The sequence below is a fragment of the Xenopus tropicalis genome, chromosome 4, assembly GCF_000004195.4.
Source record: "Xenopus tropicalis strain Nigerian chromosome 4, UCB_Xtro_10.0, whole genome shotgun sequence".
NCBI classification, from domain to species: Eukaryota; Metazoa; Chordata; class Amphibia; order Anura; family Pipidae; genus Xenopus; species Xenopus tropicalis.
Window position 1 is genome coordinate 150,005,188 of NC_030680.2, and position 22,131 is coordinate 150,027,318.

General features: G+C 44.7%; 1 protein-coding gene across 2 annotated transcripts in view; it reads right to left on the bottom strand.

Moving 5' to 3' along the window:
• Window positions 1-22,131, bottom strand: part of cacna2d3 (calcium channel, voltage-dependent, alpha 2/delta subunit 3) — a 499,906-nt gene that overhangs the window by 145,607 nt on the left and 332,168 nt on the right. For both annotated transcript variants that reach the window (XM_031901262.1, XM_031901261.1), the window contains 5 exons: window positions 12,584-12,667; window positions 7,243-7,314; window positions 7,088-7,149; window positions 6,555-6,622; window positions 1,056-1,101 (listed from right to left, as the gene is read on the bottom strand). In XM_031901262.1, the coding sequence (XP_031757122.1) occupies window positions 1,056-1,101; window positions 6,555-6,622; window positions 7,088-7,149; window positions 7,243-7,314; window positions 12,584-12,667 (332 nt within the window). The remainder of the gene's footprint in view (window positions 1-1,055; window positions 1,102-6,554; window positions 6,623-7,087; window positions 7,150-7,242; window positions 7,315-12,583; window positions 12,668-22,131) is intronic.

Consider the following 22,131-nt stretch of genomic DNA (forward strand, 5'->3'; position numbering starts at 1 on the left):
CTTTCAAGGGGAAGTTAATCCCATCATTGTTTTCTATTTCACACACTTTCAAGGGGAAGTTAATCCCCTCGTTGTTTTCTATTTCACACACTTTCAAGGGGAAGTTAATCCCCTCGTTGTTTTCTATTTCACACATTTTCAAGGGGAAGTTAATCCCATCATTGTTTTCTATTTCACACACTTTCAAGGGGAAGTTAATCCCATCATTGTTTTCTATTTCACACACTTTCAAGGGGAAGTTAATCCCCTCGTTGTTTTCTATTTCACTCAGTTTCAGGGGGAAGTTAATCCCATCATTGTTTTCTATTTCACACACTTTCAAGGGGAAGTTAATCCCATCATTGTTTTCTATTTCACACACTTTCAAGGGGAAGTTAATCCCATCATTGTTTTCTATTTCACACACTTTCAAGGGGAAGTTAATCCCATCATTGTTTTCTATTTCACACACTTTCAAGGGGAAGTTAATCCCCTCGTTGTTTTCTATTTCACACATTTTCAAGGGGAAGTTAATCCCATCATTGTTTTCTATTTCACACACTTTCAAGGGGAAGTTAATCCCATCATTGTTTTCTATTTCACACACTTTCAAGGGGAAGTTAATCCCCTCGTTGTTTTCTATTTCACTCAGTTTCAGGGGGAAGTTAATCCCATCATTGTTTTCTATTTCACACACTTTCAAGGGGAAGTTAATCCCATCATTGTTTTCTATTTCACACACTTTCAAGGGGAAGTTAATCCCATCATTGTTTTCTATTTCACACACTTTCAAGGGGAAGTTAATCCCCTCGTTGTTTTCTATTTCACACATTTTCAAGGGGAAGTTAATCCCCTCGTTGTTTTCTATTTCACACATTTTCAAGGGGAAGTTAATCCCCTCGTTGTTTTCTATTTCACACACTTTCAAGGGGAAGTTAATCCCATCATTGTTTCTATTTCACACACTTTCAAGGGGAAGTTAATCCCCTCATTGTTTTCTATTTCACGCACTTTCTAGGTCTTTTAAAGGACATGTCCTTTATTATAATATAAAGGGGTGGGGCTTGAGTTCTTACCATTCGTCGGCTAAAGAAACATCCGGGTGTTCGAGATCGTGCAGCCCTGTGTTTGAGATACACATTATATATTAGTGAGACGGCTCTTGAGTCGCTGGAATTGAAAGTAAATACACAATTACAAGTTCTGACACACATTTAATCATTAGTCATTAGGATTCGGCCAAGATTTAGCCTCCATGCCTCTGGCCGAACCCAATCCAAGCCTTTCCTTGTGCTAATCTGCATATGCAAATTAGGATTTGGGTTCAATTCGTTACTCCGGTTCAGCCGGATCCTAAAATAGTGAATTTGGTGCATCAGGGGTGGGGGTGTGACACTGGGGGTGGGCACAATGATGTTGGGCGGGGTTATGGCACAAGGGGCGGGGTTATTGGTTCACTTACATGCAATTGGATTTCTGTCCAGTTTCCTTAACATTTAAAACCAGACGGAATGTTTCAAACTGAATGTTCAATTCAATAATGAGAACTAACTAACGGGGCTAACCAATCATAATGAGAACTAACTAATTGGGCTAACCAATCATAATGAGAACTAACTAACTGGGCTAACCAATCATAATGAGAACTAACTGGGCTAACCAATCATAATGAGAACTAACTAACTGGGCTAACCAATCATAATGAGAACTAACTAACTGGGCTAACCAATCATAATGAGAACTAACTAACTGGGCTAACCAATCATAATGAGAACTAACTAACGGGGCTAACCAATCATAATGAGAACTAACTAACTGGGCTAACCAATCATAATGACAACTAACTAACGGGGCTAACCAATCATAATGAGAACTAACTAACTGGGCTAACCAATCATAATGACAACTAACTAACGGGGCTAACCAATCATAATGAGAACTAACTAACGGGGCTAACCAATCATAATGAGAACTAACTAACTGGGCTAACCAATCATAATGAGAACTAACTAACGGGGCTAACCAATCATAATGAGAACTAACTAACGGGGCTAACCAATCATAATGAGAACTAACTAACTGGGCTAACCAATCATAATGAGAACTAACTAACTGGGCTAACCAATCATAATGAGAACTAACTAACGGGGCTAACCAATCATAATGAGAACTAACTAACTGGGCTAACCAATCATAATGACAACTAACTAACGGGGCTAACCAATCATAATGAGAACTAACTAACTGGGCTAACCAATCATAATGAGAACTAACTAACTGGGCTAACCAATCATAATGAGAACTAACTAACGGGGCTAACCAATCATAATGAGAACTAACTAACGGGGCTAACCAATCATAATGAGAACTAACTAACGGGGCTAACCAATCATAATGAGAACTAACTAACGGGGCTAACCAATCATAATGAGAACTAACTAACTGGGCTAACCAATCATAATGAGAACTAACTAACTGGGCTAACCAATCATAATGAGAACTAACTAACTGGGCTAACCAATCATAATGAGAACTAACTAACTGGGCTAACCAATCATAATGAGAACTAACGGGGCTAACCAATCATAATGAGAACTAACTAACGGGGGGCTAACCAATCATAATGAGAACTAACTAACTGGGCTAACCAATCATAATGAGAACTAACTAACTGGGCTAACCAATCATAATGAGAACTAACTAACTGGGCTAACCAATCATAATGAGAACTAACTAACTGGGGCTAACCAATCATAATGAGAACTAACTAACTGGGGCTAACCAATCATAATGAGAACTAACTAACGGGCTAACCAATCATAATGAGAACTAACTAACGGGGCTAACCAATCATAATGAGAACTAACTAACTGGGCTAACCAATCATAATGAGAACTAACTAACTGGGCTAACCAATCATAATGAGAACTAACTAACTGGGCTAACCAATCATAATGAGAACTAACTAACGGGGCTAACCAATCATAATGAGAACTAACTAACTGGGCTAACCAATCATAATGAGAACTAACTAACGGGGCTAACCAATCATAATGAGAACTAACTAACGGGGCTAACCAATCATAATGAGAACTAACTAACTGGGCTAACCAATCATAATGAGAACTAACTGGGCTAACCAATCACAATGAGAACTAACTAACTGGGCTAACCAATCATAATGAGAACTAACTGGGCTAACCAATCATAATGAGAACTAACTAACTGGGCTAACCAATCATAATGAGAACTAACTGGGCTAACCAATCATAATGAGAACTAACTAACTGGGCTAACCAATCATAATGAGAACTAACTGGGCTAACCAATCATAATGAGAACTAAGTATCTCAGCTAACCAATCATAAAGAGAACTAAGTATCTCCGCTAACCAATCATAAAGAGAACTAAGTATCTCAGCTAACCAATCATAATGAGAACTAAGTATCTCAGCTAACCAATCATAATGAGAACTAAGTATCTCAGCTAACCAATCATAATGAGAACTAAGTATCTCAGCTAACCAATCATAATGAGAACTAGGTATCTCAGCTAACCAATCATAAAGAGAACTAAGTATCTCAGCTAACCAATCATAAAGAGAACTAAGTATCTCAGCTAACCAATCATAATGAGAACTAGGTATCTCAGCTAACCAATCATAATGAGAACTAAGTATCTCAGCTAACCAATCATAATGAGAACTAGGTATCTCAGCTAACCAATCATAATGAGAACTAAGTATCTCAGCTAACCAATCATAATGAGAACTAAGTATCTCAGCTAACCAATCATAATGAGAACTAGGTATCTCAGCTAACCAATCATAAAGAGAACTAAGTATCTCAGCTAACCAATCATAAAGAGAACTAAGTATCTCAGCTAACCAATCATAATGAGAACTAAGTATCTCAGCTAACCAATCATAAAGAGAACTAAGTATCTCAGCTAACCAATGATAAAGAGAACTAAGTATCTCAGCTAACCAATCATAAAGAGAACTAAGTATCTCAGCTAACCAATCATAAAGAGAACTAAGTATCTCCGCTAACCAATCATAAAGAGAACTAAGTATCTCAGCTAACCAATGATAAAGAGAACTAAGTATCTCAGCTAACCAATCATAAAGAGAACTAAGTATCTCAGATAACCAATCATAAAGAGAACTAAGTATCTCAGCTAACCAATCATAAAGAGAACTAAGTATCTCAGCTAACCAATCATAAAGAGAACTAAGTATCTCAGCTAACCAATCATAAAGAGAACTAAGTATCTCAGCTAACCAATCATAATGAGAACTAAGTATCTCAGCTAACCAATCATAATGAGAACTAAGTATCTCAGATAACCAATCATAATGAGAACTAAGTATCTCAGATAACCAATCATAATGAGAACTAAGTATCTCAGATAACCAATCATAATGAGAACTAAGTATCTCAGATAACCAATCATAATGAGAACTAAGTATCTCAGCTAACCAATCATAATGAGAACTAAGTATCTCAGATAACCAATCATAAAGAGAACTAAGTATCTCAGCTAACCAATCATAATGAGAACTAAGTATCTCAGCTAACCAATCATAATGAGAACTAAGTATCTCAGATAACCAATCATAAAGAGAACTAAGTATCTCAGCTAACCAATCATAAAGAGAACTAAGTATCTCCGCTAACCAATCATAAAGAGAACTAAGTATCTCCGCTAACCAATCATAAAGAGAACTAAGTATCTCAGCTAACCAATCATAAAGAGAACTAAGTATCTCCGCTAACCAATCATAAAGAGAACTAAGTATCTCAGCTAACCAATGATAAAGAGAACTAAGTATCTCAGCTAACCAATCATAAAGAGAACTAAGTATCTCAGATAACCAATCATAAAGAGAACTAAGTATCTCAGCTAACCAATGATAAAGAGAACTAAGTATCTCAGCTAACCAATCATAAAGAGAACTAAGTATCTCAGATAACCAATCATAAAGAGAACTAAGTATCTCAGCTAACCAATCATAAAGAGAACTAAGTATCTCAGCTAACCAATCATAAAGAGAACTAAGTATCTCAGCTAACCAATCATAAAGAGAACTAAGTATCTCAGATAACCAATCATAAAGAGAACTAAGTATCTCAGCTAACCAATCATAAAGAGAACTAAGTATCTCAGATAACCAATCATAAAGAGAACTAAGTATCTCAGATAACCAATCATAAAGAGAACTAAGTATCTCAGCTAACCAATCATAATGAGAACTAGGTATCTCAGCTAACCAATCATAATGAGAACTAGGTATCTCAGCTAACCAATCATAAAGAGAACTAGGTATCTCAGCTAACCAATCATAATGAGAATTAACTATAAGTATCTTTAGAATGGGAATTGCCACGGTTTTGTCACATAATAAATGGCAGAAAAGTAGCGTTTTTTTTTTAACACATTATGGTTTTTGGCGTCAAAAAACCTGAACCAAAAAAATCCAGTTTTTGTAACTGCCCCCCTGTAAGTTCTGTCCGTCAAGGTCCGACTGGGTTTTTCCTGGTGGACCCAATACTCGCCGGGTTCTTCCCTGGGCCACTGCTCCTCCTCCATTTAATTTACACATGCTCAGGGGTTGGGCAGTCGGTGGGGGCCCCTGCAGGGGGTGCGGAGGCTGTGGCAGAGCCCCCCCCCCAAGTCCAATGCTGCTCTCTGTGCAAAGCCTCCCCCCCAAGCGTAACTGTCCCCCTGCTCACGTATGTATTAAAGCTCTCATGTACCATTTGGACTCCCAGTGGAGCCGAGAGACGGGTCGGGGAAATAAAGAGACGCTCTGCAGCGAGATATCAGCTCCAAACCCAAAGCAACGAGAGCGGCCAACATTCCTTTCCACTTAACTCAAGCTGGATGGGGCGGCGTGCCAAGGTAGCGCCGGAGCAAGTGCCTCGGGCCATTGGCCCAGTTTCAGGAGCTGATATAACGTATCACTAAATACTCCCAGCAATTACAGATAAGGGCAGAGAAAGGAAACCGAGATAATGGAAACGCAGCCAATCAGCAGCTGCTATAAGATAGGAACTAATTAAAGCCGGAGCGGCAGATCCGTATCATTGGCCGGTGCCGAGTGGGTTTGGGATTCCCAAATGGGTCGGACGCCGCTGAGTGTAATTAGCAGTTTGCTAAACAATCACAATTAGGGGATCCATGGAGTCGTCTGCGGCAAATGTTTCCAGCTTTGCGGTTATGCCGGGGCTGCCAGGCCTCTGTTTGCCTCCATCTCGGTGAAGGGAGAATTTTAGAAGCGTTGCTATTGGTGGGTCTGAGTCTCTATCTAACCTAAAGCATCTGTATCAATGGGTAAAGGTGGCCAATTCCAACTCAGCAGCTTATCTGCCAGTGTATGGGCCCCCCCCGACTCATATCCGGCCTAAAATTGTCCAGATCTCGATGGGGCAGGTTTGATTTGCCGTCGGATCGGGGCTGCAGTAGTAGCCTGAGGCATAGAGGCGGGGCAGGCAATATATGATTGACAGCTCAAATTGTGAATGACAATTACTTTCACTTTCCATTCTGCACTTGCTGGAGGAGTCACTTACCTTCCTCTATAGTCACATTCCCTCTGAAGAAATACTTCCCGTGCCCCCTGGAGAGGACGACACCCAAGCTGCGGGATTAACGTACAGATAAGTCAGTGTCTCTGTGTGGAACCGGGGGCACGGGGCAATTTAACCATCAACATGTAACGGACATTGAGCTCTGGGTTCTAATGATCAAAGAAGGAGCTTTTCCTACATCATTAGTTACTGTTACTTCTTATAACGTATCTTTCTATTCAGCCCCTCTCCTATCCCTATAACAGTCTCTCATTCAAACCACTCCCTGGTTGCCAAGGTAATTTGGACCCTAGCAACCAGATACTGAAGAGCTGCTGAATGATTACTGAATTAAACAACTATAAATAATAAAAAATGAAGACCAATTGCAAATTGTCTCAGAATACTAAACGGTAACTCAAAGGTGAACAGTTTACAGAAACTAATAAACTATCCTCCTTTGATTTATTGCTGAGTGATTGCCCCCCCTTATATAAACCCACCCCGGGGGGTACAAAGCTTACAGTTAAACGTACCTGAACGGCGTGCCCTTTATATCCGTGTAGTAATAGTCGTTCGTCATGACCAACACGCGTTTCTGGAAATATTCAAACACAGGGAACATTTGGCGCCGTCGGACAGACCCGTCGGAATATAAAATCCCCCCCTTTTTACCAGTAAGATTTCTTACCCCTTTGTCCACTGTCTTTTTGACTTCCATAGAAAATTTCTCTGTCTTCCTGTTGACCATGGCGTTGCGCAGCTGGGGGAACAAAGCGATGGGTCACCGGTTGTACGTGGAGGGAAGATGGGATCTAGCCAGGATTTCCAGCATGTAGGCCCTGGGGGTTCCTAGCCCCTACACATACACTATAAGGAGATGGGGGGGCTGAGTGCTCAATGTTTGGGAATAAGGAGGCCCCGCTTACCCGGGACACTGAAACCTCATTTTATTTTATTGATACAGACACAATCCAAAATGGTCGTCATAAAAATAAGATTTGAAACTGGAAGCATTAGCCAATAGGCCATAACCGTGGTGTAAATAGGCCCTTTGTCTCTCAGAGCGGCTACTGACGGGCGGCACGGCCAGCAGTTTTTCCCCCCCTGGCTAGTAGCCAACAAGCTCAGCACTAATGTAAAGCGAAAATCTCTGCCAACTCCCTGCTAACTCCCTGCCAACTCCCTGCAAGGCTGCCCTATGGGGAAGGTCCAGACTGACTGCCATTGGGGAAGTTTATTCTTTGGGTTCTGACCGTAGTCAGGTCCAGTAGCAAAAACTATAATGGCATCTTGCATAAAATGGAAGGGTTTCCTTACTATGCAGCGCAAGGTGCTTGGTGCAAAATATTTCCCAGCATGCCCGGGAGGCCCCAGCGAGACACACGTGACCAGTAGCTAATTACTGCATAAGGGCAACAAACTAGAGAGAGGTGCAAGTGGACCCTCAAAAGTAGGGGGTTAAGGTTTTCCAGGTTAGGGTTGGGTGGGGGTTATGGTTTGTGGGTTGAGCGGGGGTTAGGGTTCTGCAGGTTATGGCTGGGCGGGGGTTCATTTTTTTGCAAGTTAGGGTTGGGCGGGGGTTAAGGTTTTGCAGGTTAGGGTTAGGCGGGGGTTAAGGTTTTGCAGGTTAGGGTTGGGCAGGGGTTAAGGTTTTGCAGGTTAGGGTTGGGCGGGGGTTAAGGTTTTGCAGGTTAGGGTTGGGCGGGGTTAAGGTTTTGCAGGTTAGGGTTGGGCAGGGGTTAAGGTTTTGCAGGTTAGGGTTGGGCGGGGGTTAAGGTTTTGCAGGTTAGGGTTGGGCGGGGGTTAAGGTTTTGCAGGTTAGGGTTGGGCGGGGGTTAAGGTTTTGCAGGTTAGGGTTGGGCGGGGGTTAAGGTTTTGCAGGTTAGGGTTGGGCGGGGGTTAAGGTTTTGCAGGTTAGGGTTGGGCGGGGGTTAAGGTTTTGCAGGTTAGGGTTGGGCGGGGGTTAGGGTTCTGCAGGTTAGGGTTGGGCGGGGGTTAAGGTTTTGCAGGTTAGGGCTGGTGGGGGTTAAGGATTTGTGGGTTAGGGTCGAGTGGGGGTTACGGTTTGTGGGTTAAGGTTGGGGGTTAACCTTTTGCTAGTTATGATTGGGGGATGATTAAAGATTTGCAGGTTAAGGTCGGGTGGGGGTTAACCTTTTCCAGGTTAGGGTTGGGTGGTGGTTAAGGTTTTGCGGGTTAGGGTTGGGTGGTGGTTAAGGTTTTGCGGGTTAGGGTCAGGTGGGGGTTAAGGTTTGCGGGTTAGGGTGAGGGTTAACCTTTTGCAGGTTATGGTTGGGGGTGGGTTAAGCTTTTGCAGGTTATGGTTGGGGGCGGGTTAAGCTTTTGCAGGTTATGGTTGGGGGCGGGTTAAGCTTTTGCAGGTTATGGTTGGGGGCGGGTTAAGCTTTTGCAGGTTATGGTTGGGGGCGGGTTAAGCTTTTGCAGGTTATGGTCGGGTGAGGGTTAAGCTTTTGCAGGTTATGGTTGGGGGTGGGTTAAGCTTTTGCAGGTTATGGTTGGGGGCGGGTTAAGCTTTTGCAGGTTATGGTTGGGGGCGGGTTAAGCTTTTGCAGGTTATGGTTGGGGGCGGGTTAAGCTTTTGCAGGTTATGGTTGGGGGCGGGTTAAGCTTTTGCAGGTTATGGTTGGGGGTGGGTTAAGCTTTTGCAGGTTATGGTCGGGTGAGGGTTAAGCTTTTGCAGGTTATGGTTGGGGGTGGGTTAAGCTTTTGCAGGTTATGGTTGGGGGCGGGTTAAGCTTTTGCAGGTTATGGTCGGGTGAGGGTTAAGCTTTTGCAGGTTATGGTTGGGGGCGGGTTAAGCTTTTGCAGGTTATGGTCGGGTGAGGGTTAAGCTTTTGCAGGTTATGGTTGGGGGTGGGTTAAGCTTTTGCAGGTTATGGTTGGGGGCGGGTTAACCTACAGTAGCTGTTAATATGCCTGTTGGGGGGGGGGGGGGGCTACTGGGAGTTTCAGTTCAATAACTGCAGGAGGGCTGAATTTTGTACATGTTTGTGACATATATAATTACCCCCATTTCCAGGTGGGGGGGGGGGCACCATACTTATGGTCACCAACATCAGCCTGATACAGAGACTACAACAGTGAAAATACCAAGAATACCCTTTCTGCCCTTTCTGAGTGTCGTTCATACAGAGCTCGTTCTTCCTTCCCCATTAGCAGCCCTTTTATTGCTCATTCTTCTCTGCTCCATTAGGAGCCTTGCGTCCCCCCCACACCTATAATTTAGGGAGGGGGTTCATAACATTTAATGTGCCAGACCTTAATTACGGACGCCGGCGCTGCCATTAAACAGCATGGATATGTTTTTGGGCGGAATATTCCTTGTTTAATCAGCAGCTAAAGACATATTGTATTCTGCCTCGCAGGGAACGGTACTATTAACTGTCGGCAGTGAGGGGGGGGGGGGCAGTTAGTGTTTGTTGAGGCCTTTTCAGCAGGAGTATTTATCCCTGGCACATTGACTCTCCTACGGGAAGAGAGTGGGACCAAGGGTATTCCAGATTTCCGTAATTTGGATCTCCATACCTTAAGTCTACTAAAAAATCAATAAAACATGAAATAAACCCAATAGGGCTGTTCTGCCTCCAATAAGGGGTAATTATATCTTAGTTGGGATCAAGTACAGGTACTGTTTTATTATTACAGAGAAAAGGGAAACATTTAACCATTAAATAAACCCAATAGGGTTGTTCTGCCCCAATAAGGGGTAATTATATCTTAGTTGGGATCAAGTACAGGTACTGTTTTATTATTACAGAGAAAAGGGAAACATTTAACCATTAAATAAACCCAATAGGGCTGTTCTGCCCCCAATAAGGGGTAATTATATCTTAGTTGGGATCAAGTACAGGTACTGTTTTATTATTACAGAGAAAAGGGAATCATTTAACCATGAAATAAACCCAATAGGGCTGTTCTGCCCCAATAAGGGGTAATTATATCTTAGTTGGGATCAAGTACAGGTACTGTTTTATTATTACAGAGAAAAGGGAATCATTTAACCATGAAATAAACCCAATAGGGCTGTTCTGCCCCAATAAGGGGTAATTATATCTTAGTTGGGATCAAGTACAGGTACTGTTTTATTATTACAGAGAAAAGGGAATCATTTAACCATGAAATAAACCCAATAGGGCTGTTCTGCCCCAATAAGGGGTAATTATATCTTAGTTGGGATCAAGTACAGGTACTGTTTTATTATTACAGAGAAAAGGGAATCATTTAACCATTAAATAAACCCAATAGGTCTGTTCTGCCCCAATAAGGGGTAATTATATCTTAGTTGGGATCAAGTACAGGTACTGTTTTATTATTACAGAGAAAAAGGGAATCATTTAACCATTAAATAAACCCAATAGGGCTGTTCTGCCCCCAATAAGGGGTAATTATATCTTAGTTGGGATCAAGTACAGGTACTGTTTTATTATTACAGAGAAAAGGGAATCATTTAACCATTAAATAAACCCAATAGGGCTGTTCTGCCCCAATAAGGGGTAATTATATCTTAGTTGGGATCAAGTACAGGTACTGTTTTATTATTACAGAGAAAAGGGAATCATTTAACCATTAAATAAACCCAATAGGGCTGTTCTGCCCCAATAAGGGGTAATTATATCTTAGTTGGGATCAAGTACAGGTACTGTTTTATTATTACAGAGAAAAGGGAATCATTTAACCATGAAATAAACCCAATAGGGCTGTTCTGCCCCCAATAAGGGGTAATTATATCTTAGTTGGGATCAAGTACAGGTACTGTTTTATTATTACAGAGAAAAGGGAATCATTTAACCATTAAATAAACCCAATAGGGCTGTTCTGCCCCAATATGGGGTAATTATATCTTAGTTGGGATCAAGTACAGGTACTGTTTTATTATTACAGAGAAAAGGGAATCATTTAACCATTAAATAAACCCAATAGGGCTGTTCTGCCCCAATAAGGGGTAATTATATCTTAGTTGGGATCAAGTACAGGTACTGTTTTATTATTACAGAGAAAAGGGAATCATTTAACCATTAAATAAACCCAATAGGGCTGTTCTGCCCCAATAAGGGGTATTTATATCCCCCAAATATTCTCTTTCTCCCCACCCTCTGTCCCACTAGGAATCCCAGCCTGAGTGCTCTGATTATTTGCTACGGGTGAGTAACTGAAAACCTGGCAGGAAGTCCGTGTAGGTCAGAAACCTTACACCCTGCTGTTCCTTTATAGGTTTAATAGCGGTTAGAATATTCCGTGTCCAGGTATGTGTTCCGTGGGCCTTAGAATTCCACAGGCATCTCAAGAATTTACTCAGGCACAGGCACTAGGGGGGGCTAGAAATTCTTAAAGGGGAACTGTCACCCACACATAAAAAGCTGTATAATAAAATTCCTTTGGAAAATAAACAAGAAACCCAATTTCTTTTTTTAATGAAATCATCCATACCTGTTATAAATGTATTGAAAAATCTGAGCTGTCAATCATATATTGCCTGCCCCGCCTCTATGCCTTCGGCATAGAGGCGGGGCAGGCAATATATGATTGACAGCTCATATTTTTCAATTACAATTACTTTCATTTTCCATTCAGCACTTCCTAGATGGCAAATGCATAAGATTTTGGGGTGAAACAAAGTTTCCCTTCATAACAATGTACACGAAATGGCGCCGGCCGGCCAGTCGGGGTGAAAACCTTATATTTTCTGTTCTAGAAATTTCTGGAACTATGGCTGAGTGACTAGTTAGTTATATATTTAACCTACGGGCAAGGGAGGAGGGGCCTAACTCCGGGAGGGGCTTCAACTGAAAATGTGTGTCTTTGCTACAGTCGTTGGGCAGACTAGCAGCACCTCAATGATGTTTCCCACATAGGCACGACACAGGTTATCTGGTTAAAAAAGAACCACAGCGCCACCCTGAGAAGCGCAGGCCGAGAAAGGTATTGCACTCATTTTAAAGATTCTTCTCCTTGATTAACTTCCCCTTTAAAAATGACACCGATGTGATGATAAAGCGGCAGCCCCTTACCACGTCATCGCGGTCCTCCCACTCCACCTCCGACAGATCCACGCTGCTGTAATTGGGTTTTCTTCGCTTTTTTCCCTCTTCATACTGAAATAAAACACATTGATATGAATTAGAAAGGGCCCAACATAAGAAGTAGAAAATATCCTGAAAAAGGAATTATAGAAATAAATAGATATATCCGTAGGGGCGGTAACACATCTCTTAACATTAATAGCATTAAAGGGGAAGTTCACCTTTACATTAACCTTTAATATGTTGTAGACATTGATATTGCAATTGGTCTACATTTTCTATGGTTTTTCAGTTATTTAGCTTTAGCTTCCATTTAGTATTTTAGCAGCTATCTGGTTGCTAGGGTCTTTTTTACCCTAGCAACCAGGCAGTGGTTTAAACGAGCAATGGGAATATGAATAGGGGAGGGGCTGAATAGAAAGATAAGGAATAAAAAGAAACAATAACAATAAAACTGGAGCCTCACAGAGCAATAGGGTTTGGCTGCCGGGGTCAGTGACCCCCATTTGAAAGCTGCAAAGAGGCAGAAGAAGGCAAATAATTAAAAAAACTATAAATAACGAAGACCAATTGCAAAGTTGCTAGGAATAGGCCATTCTATAACATACTAAAGGTTAACTTAAAGATGAACCCACCCCTTTAATGAACACAATTACATATATTTCATACACAATCATAAACCATTAATATTACTTTTTATAACTTTTTTTCTATTCAGCCCCTCCCCTATTCCTATATACGTCTTTCATTCGAACCACATCCTGGTTACTAAGGTCATTTGGACCCTAGCAACCAGACAGCTGCTGAAACTCCAGACTGGAGAGCTGCTAAACAAAAAGCGAAATAATTAAAAAAACTACCAATAATAAAAAATGAAGACCAATTGCAAATCGTCTCAGAATATCACAAGGTTGGCATCTGAGAGAAACTCTATGGCAAATTCCGACGGCAAAATTCTAAATTTGATCGTAAATCCCAACCGGATAGTGACGGGTTTTAGCTGCTGAATTTTTTTCATTCAAATTTCCAACATTTTGTTTTTTTGGTTTTTAAATCGTGAAAATTCAAATGAAAATAAATGAATACATTTGAAATGATTACAGATAGCATTTTTCTCAATCCTGGAGCAAAAACAGCTTTGAATTGTAATAATCAGGTCCATTTGGGGGGGCGGTGGATTAAAAACTCCAAATCCAAAGCCCCGAGGAAGGTTTAGGAGCCTGGGACGCCCCTTGATGCACAGATGCGGCACGAGAAAGTCCAAAAGATTCATTGTTGGATCTCTCCCCAAGACAAAAGCAGACACGGAGGAAAACAGGAAATTCCTGGGATTTAATAGCCGATAATTAGGTTTATACGTGAATAGCCGGAATTCTAGGTTTTATTGGGGCCAGCAGAAGCACCTGGGCGGCTTATTGGAAGTCTGTAGCCCAAAATAGCCCGAGGAGCCCATCTCTCATATCCAAGTATTTGGCTAATTACTCGCTGCGGTGGGACCCGCCGTATCAAGCAGAAGGTTCTCAACATCAAAAGAACGTTCTATATCTCCGTAATGCTTTTATTGTGGCTGCTGGATCATTTATACGGCCTATAAATACAGGGATAATTGATCTGCCTTTGAAATGTTAAACAAATCTACCTTCCTACTGCCATTTTGCAACTGCTCCTCGTTATTGGTTGCAGGTTCCCAAATGCCGGCCCGGCCCCTGTCACCCAAATGGTCGGAAAACCAGCCAAAGGATTTCTTCATCCTTCTCTCTCTCCATCTCCAGGGTCAGACTGGGGGTGCAGGTGTCCCCGCAGGCCTTGTCCCCTAACCTCCCCCCCCCTGCAGGGTCCCCCCTAACCCTTGCTTAGTCCCGTACTTAAGGGCAAATGCCCATACCTGATGCACTCTTGTGCCTGTATGTTACCCAACCACTTAGATTGTAAGGGGGCCCCCCGGGATTTTTCCCGGTGTCCCAGTGGCCCATTCCGACCCTGTCCATTGCCACCACCTATGTTTATAGAATTATAAATGTGTCCAAATATTTTGTTACTCTCTAAATACAAATGAAATTTGGCATTTAATCATTTGGAGTGAATATTTACTGTTGGCTTCACACGCTCCCCAGGGAAAGTGGGTCGGTCGTTCTTATAGGGGGGGGTCTCTTGGGTGACGTCTGATCCGGGAGCTCACGCGTACTGACAATATAGATAATATAATTTGGAGGAAATTTGACTTCCAGTTTCAGTAAAAAATCTGCCACTTTGCACGACTTCGGAAAGCTTAAGCGACAAGTAGGCCTTTCCCCCGGCAAGGTCGGACTGTGGGGTGCAGAGCCCACCGGGGCTTCTGCCTCCAGCACCCCCCCCGCAGAGGCCCCCAAAACCCTCTGACCCCCAAGCACTCCTAAAAGAACTTACTTGCTGCGTATTGAGGGAGATGGCGGATCGCAGGAGCGCCCTGGGGGGAATCGGATCTGGGCCACCAGGGCCCACTGAGATTTTTCACGGTACCCCGGCGGCCCAGTCTGATGCTGTCCCCCGGTGACTCCTATTGGTGCCAGTGGAAAGGCATTTTGGAGCAGTTATTCACCCACAGTAGCAGAGATCTATCTTCGGTGGGTCATGTATAGGTTGGGTTGCATGAAATGCGTTGAGTCAGTCATTTAACATCTCAGATAATGTCAGGGCCTGCTCGGCTTTTGTCGGTTGGAGTAAGGACCAAGGAGGGCAGTACAGAGAGTCCAAAGGGTGGTATCTAAAGGGTTACCGAAAATCTCAGGTTGATATTCAGGCACAGGGCAGTTCAGGCGGCAGTCAGCGGAATCAGGATCAGGCATAACTTTGAATTTCCTTTTGCTGTACAATCATGGGGAGATTCGACTGCCGCACAGAAGCTGCCTCTCTACTTATTTTTTTCTCTTTTTCCAAAGAAAATTCAGAGAGATACGTGAACTAAAGAATAGATCCCTTAGGATACCGGAAGTAAAATGCGTTGGGGTATCACTGAGTAGAACTTTTATATATGGGGTATTCTAATGGGAACGTTTAATGAAAGGAGATTATCAGTGCAATATCCAAAGCACAAAATAATTTTGTGCTGCGTGAAATGTGTTGGACATCGGTGCAGCAGCCATTTTGAATTTGTTTCACTGCCCTTAATAATTGTCTTTATTTTTCTCCTTTTCCAAAGAAAATTCAGAATTAACAATAGATCCCTTAGAATACCGGAAGTGAAACGTGTTGGGGTATCACTGAGTAGAACTTTTATATATGGGGAATTCTAATGGAACTTTTTTTTTTTAATGAAAGGAGAGGATCAGTGCAATATCCAAAATAATTTCCTGTACATACAGGAAGTGCTGCATGAAATGCGTCGGACATCGGTGAGGCAGCCATGTTGAATTGGTTTTCACTGTCCTTAATTTCTGTCTTTATTTTTCTCCTTTTGCAAAGAAAATTCAGAATTAGGAGTAGATCCCTTAGGATACCGGAAGTGAAACGCGTTGGGGTATCACTGAGTAGAACTTTTATATATGGAGAATTCCAATAGAACTTTTTTTAAATGAAAGGAGAGGATCAGTGCAATATCCAAAATAATTTCCTGTACAACCAGGAAGTGCTGCATGAAATGCGTCGGACATCGGTGAGGCAGCCATGTTGAATTGGTTTTCACTGTCCTTAATTTTTGTCTTTATTTTTCTCCTTTGGCAAAGAAAATTCAGAATCAGGAGTAGATCCCTTAGGATACCGGAAGTGAAACGCGTTGGGGTATCACTGAGTAGAACTTTTATATATGGAGAATTCCAATAGAACTTTTTTTAAATGAAAGGAGAGGATCAGTGCAATATCCAAAATAATTTCCTGTACATACAGGAAGTGCTGCATGAAATGCATCGGACATTGATGAGGCAGCCATTTTGAATTGGTTTTCGCTGTCTTTAATATTTGTCTTTGTTTTTCTCCTTTTCCAAAGAAAATTCAGAATAGATCCCTTAGGATACCGGAAGTGAAACGCGCTGGGGTTTCACTGAGTAGAACTTTTATATATGGGGAATTCTAATGGAACTTCAGTGCAATATCCAAACTACAAAATAATTTCCTGTAGATACAGGAAGTGCTGCATGAAATGCGTCGGACATCGGTGAGGCAGCCATTTTCTATATTAAAATGAACTTCACATCCTTATCCATTCACTTAATTGTTCAGAAAACACAGTGCCTGTAAACATTTCCAGCCTGCGGCCATGTATGCAGCTCACGGAACGCAAGGTTTACAAATGCCATGCAAAATAAACGAATTATAAAACTGAGAACATTTATGTTGCACTAAGATGAGTTCTGACTGCCACCCTAACGCTAGAGGAGTAACCAGACCACAAAATAGATCCCTCAACTTGCAGTTAGTGTCGCATAAAATGCGTCGCTGAGGCCGCCACGGTATTTATTTGCCCGGCAGAAACGGCTGCACATAAAGGGATAAAGCAGAAACACTTAAACCCTTTTCCTTTTTACTGTTCAATAAAAGCGTGGCTACTTGAAAGCGCTTTCAGCCGGCAGCAGAACTCAGGTTTTTCCAATAGTGACATGAAATATACGGGGGATGGATGGAAAAGGCAGAGCTAATAAGAAAATACCCACTCTACATGCCAAGTGCTTAAATATTATAGTCGGGGTATTAGATTCAGCGCTCTGTGCCGGCTGCCGGGGGCCCATTACACGCAGGAAAGTCGCCATTCCTCGTACCTTTCCATTAGGCACCGGGGGAAGCAGCCGCATCTGCTTTTAATTACGGCCAATTCAGGAAGAAATACTGTAATGCAAACAAGATGTTTGTTTTGAGAGCAACCAGCCCAAAACCCCGGCTCTCCTTCAGCGAATCCTTCCACCGGGGTCAGACAAAGAGAGAGGAATGTTTCGCTAAACGGCGGGTTTTTTTTCTTTATGTTTTTACTGATTTTGGTGATTCATTGTCCCCTTGTTTCAGCAGTTACTAACCATTCCTGCGCTTTATAGAGATTAAACGGTTTTAGAGCCCTGTTTATTGTTACTGTACAAACTGCTGCGGCCAAAGGGAAGTCCTGAACTGAAGAGCTTGCAATCTATTTTTGGTGCCACAGACAGAGAGGTGTTAGTACTAACTAACTGAGTTGATAAGGTGTGTGAGGCACCCAGGGTCGGACTGGGGGTGTAGGGCTCCCCAGGGCTGCCACCCCAGGGTCCCCGCCCCCCCCAAGGTGCCCCAAACCCCCCCCGTAGGGGCCCCGCCATGCCCCCCTAACCCCCCGCAGGGGCCCCCACCATCCTGGGGAGGACACCATTGGGCAGGGAAGTGGAACAGGGATGTTTTTTGTTACTGTACAAACTGCTGCGGCCAAAGGGAAGTCCTGAACTGAAGAGCTTACAATCTATTTTTGGTCAGAGAGGTGTTAGTACTAACACAACGCGCAGCACTGAGTTAATACAGCGTTTGAGGCACCCAGGGTTGGACTGGGGTGCCCCCCTAGGTGCCCTGCCAGTCACATCCCCCAAACCCCCCCATAGGGGCCCCACCGTGCCCCCTAACCCAACGCAGGGGCCCCCACCATCCTGGGGAGGACACCGTCGGGCGGGGAAGTGAAACAGGGATGTTTTTAAAGCCCTGTTTATTGTAACTGCTCTGTATAAACTGCTGCGGCCAAAGGGAAGTCCTGAACTGAAGAGCTTACAATCTATTTTGGTGCCACAGACAGAGAGACTGTTAATACAGTGTGTGAGACACTCAGAGTCGGACTGGGGGTGCAGGTGCTGTCCTAGGGTTCCCTCACCCCCCAAGGTGCCCTGCCGGCCACGTCCCCCCAACCCCCCCGCAGGGGCCCCCACCAATCTGGGAAGGACACCATCGGGCAGGGAAGCAGTAACAGGGATGTTTTTAGAGCCCTGTTTATTGTTACTGTACAAACTGCTGTGGCCAAAGGGAAGTCCTGAACTGAAGAGCTTGCAATCTATTTTTGGTGCCACAGAGAGGTGTTAGTATTAACACAACACACAGTACTGAGTTGATACAGTGTGTGAGGCACCCCAGGGTCCCCGCACCCCCCAAGGTGCCCTGCCGGCCATGACCCCCAAAACACCTCCCCGTAGGGGCCCTGCCGTGCCCCCCTAACCCCCCACCATCCTGGGGAGGACACCATCAGGCGGGGAAGCGGTAACAGGGATTGGTCTGGGCCGCTGGGGCCCAATGGGTTTTTCCCCGGTATCCTGGCAGCCCAGTCCGACCCTGGAGGCATTGCTAGATGTGGAAGGTCTACCAACCAAGTAGTACCCTAGGATGAGCCGTGAAAATTTTTTTGGCAAAATTTGAGGAAAAAGTCGCGGTTGCGTCAAAAAAAGTTGTGGCTGCCTGAAAAAAAAAGTTCCAAAATAGCCACGTTTGCTTAAAAAAAAAGTTGCGGTAGCGTCAAATACATCACCAAATAAATTCACAGAGTGAGGAAAAAGTTGCGGTCGCATCAAAAAAAGTCACAGGTGCATTTAATACATTGCAGTTGCGTCCAAAAAAGTTGCTCACCTGGAAAGGAATGACTGGAGCAGGGGCGTAACTAGATGTTACTGGGCCCAGGGTCGGACTGGGGGGTGCAGAGCCCACCCAAGGTGCCCCGCCCCCTTACACCCCCACAGGGACCCCTGCCATGCTCCCTTACCCCCATAGGAGCCCCTGCCATGGCCCCTTACCCCCATAGGAGCCCCTGCCATGCCCCCTTACACCCGTAGGAGCCCCTGCCATGCCCCCTTACCCCTGTAGGAGTCCCTGCCATGCCCCCTTACCCACGTAGGAGCCCCTGCCATGCCCCCTTACCCCCGTAGGAGCCCCTGCCATGCCCCCTTACCTCCATAGGAGCCCCTGCCATGTCCCCTTACACCCGTAGGGGCCCCTGCCATGCCCCCTTACACCCCGTAGGGGCCCCTGCCATACCCCCTTACACCCCCACAGGGGCCCCTGCCATGCCCCCTTACACCCCGTAGGAGCCCCTGCCATGCCCCCTTACACCCCCACAGGGGCCCCTGCCATACCCCCTTACACCCCCACAGGGGCCCCTGCCATGCCCCCTTACACCCCCACAGGGGCCCCTGCCATACCCCCTTACACCCCCACAGGGGCCCCTGCCATGCCCCCTTACACCCCGTAGGAGCCCCTGCCATGCCCCCTTACACCCCCACAGGGGCCCCTGCCATACCCCCTTACACCCCCACAGGGGCCCCTGCCATGCCCCCTTACACCCCCACAGGGGCCCCTGCCATACCCCCTTTCACCCCCACAGGGGCCCCTGCCATGCCCCCTTACACCCCCACAGGGGCCCCTGCCATACCCCCTTTCACCCCCACAGGGGCCCCTGCCATACCCCCTTTCACCCCCACAGGGGCCCCTGCCATGCCCCCTTACACCCCGTAGGAGCCCCTGCCATGCCCCCTTACCCCCCGTAGGGGCCCCTGCCACCTTTCCTACATCCTGACAACAAATCAGGGGAGGGGTGGCTGGGGAAGAGGTAACAGGGATTGGGTCTGGGCCGTTGGGGGCCCCCTGACTGGCCCCCACAGCAAAGTAATTTTACGGCCACCAAAATGCCCAGAGGTCGGCCTGTTTTATCAATATACACCAATATATATTTAAATTGCTCATTAATTAGGGCATTATGGGACCCTCTATACCTTCTGGGCCCCCCCGGAGTGGAGCAGCTCTATTGGCCTGAGCAAGGCATGATGGGTTGGGCTAACTTGCCCTTTAAACTCAGTTTATTCATTAATACAGGAACAGCTCGTCCCGTGTGGATACAGTTTCCCCCTAAATAACCGACTGTTCCAATTGGAATGAGCAGAAAGCAGTTACTGAAACTCTCATGTTCCTGAGTGTTGGGCACAAAGGGTAAGTAAAGGTTATCTGTGTTCCTGAGCCTCCCCCCAGGGGGCGCTGCCATTGGGCGCTTAGGAAGGCCTAACAACGCTTAAGTGGCGCTTTAATGCTTCCTCCGAGACCGTTGGGCCTCCGGCGCTTTTTGTACTCGGAGAAAACTTGTTTCAGCAGAATTTCCAGCTACAAAAGGTGCAATTTCAACCCTGCAGTTGGTCAATTTACTAAGATATTTGAGAAAAGTTTGATTTTTTTGTTTGTTTTTTTTATTTTTCAGGACTCGCTCGTCACTAATTGTTACTCCTAATTCCTTATCTTCCTATTCAGCCTCTCTCCTATTCTCTCTGCCTGGTTGCTAAGGTACACAAAGACCCTAGCAACCCTGGAAAGCTGCAGAACAAAAACCTAAATAACTGAAAAACCACAAAAAAATAAAAATGAAGATCGATTTATTGAATATCACTGTCTACATTATATTAAAATGTAATTTAAAGGTGAACTAACCCAAGCCTGGCACAGTATTGGCCGTACTGGGGGCAAAAGCCAAGCGAGTCCGGGGCACATCCCATACTCTCCGTTACTGCCCGTGTTTATCTGTCTCTTTGCCTCGGAGCATCTGCTCCTTCCGCTGAGATAAGCAACTTTGTATCTTTTTTCTCATAAACTTGCGGTCGTTTCTTTATGATCATTAGGGGCCGACGCGCGTCATACAGAGGAGCCGACGACAGAAGGAAAAAATGGAAATCATAAATGTTCCGTGTATTTACCCAAAGTATCTCCCAGCGGAACCCTTTCATCTCCCAGTGAGTCACGGAACAACAGATACTGCTCTGCCCTTCTAGAACAACTGTCACCCCAATGTTTCTATATATCTGTAACCTTGTTATGGGCTAAGGGGGCCCAGCCTGAAGGCCAGTTAGGGGGGGATTTGGGGTGAGTGCTTATTTGTGCCCTGGGTACCCCTGGAACTATAGCGGGGTGACTGTTACCCCAATGTTTCTATATATCTGTAACCTTGTTATGGGCTAAGGGGGCCCAGCCTGAAGGCCAGTTAGGGGGGGATTTGGGGTGAGTGCTTATTTGTGCCCTGGGTACCCCTGGAACTATAGCGGGGTGACTGTTACCCCAATGTTTCTATATATCTGTAACCTTGTTATGGGCTAAGGGGGCCCAGCCTGAAGGCCAGTTAGGGGGGATTTGGGGTGAGTGCTTATTTGTGCCCTGGGTACCCCTGGAACTATAGCGGGGTGACTGTTACCCCAATGTTTCTATATATCTGTAACCTTGTTATGGGCTAAGGGGGCCCAGCCTGAAGGCCAGTTAGGGGGGATTTGGGGTGAGTGCTTATTTGTGCCCTGGGTACCCCTGGAACTATAGCGGGGTGACTGTTACCCCAACGTTTCTATATATCTGTAACCTTGTTATGGGCTAAGGGGGCCCAGCCTGAAGGCCAGTTAGGGGGGGGAATCCCACAAACACAGTAGCCTTAAAGGGGCCACGGCACGACCAATACCTTGGCCACAAGTTTCTGGGGGAAAGCAAAGGTTGGGGGGTAATGGGGTGTGGCCTAAGCCTGCTATGGGCCGGCCAGAAATCCCCCACATTCGGTTCCCAGGAATTTGGCGTCTCTGAACTCCCGGGTTGCCAGTTGGATTTTTCCAACA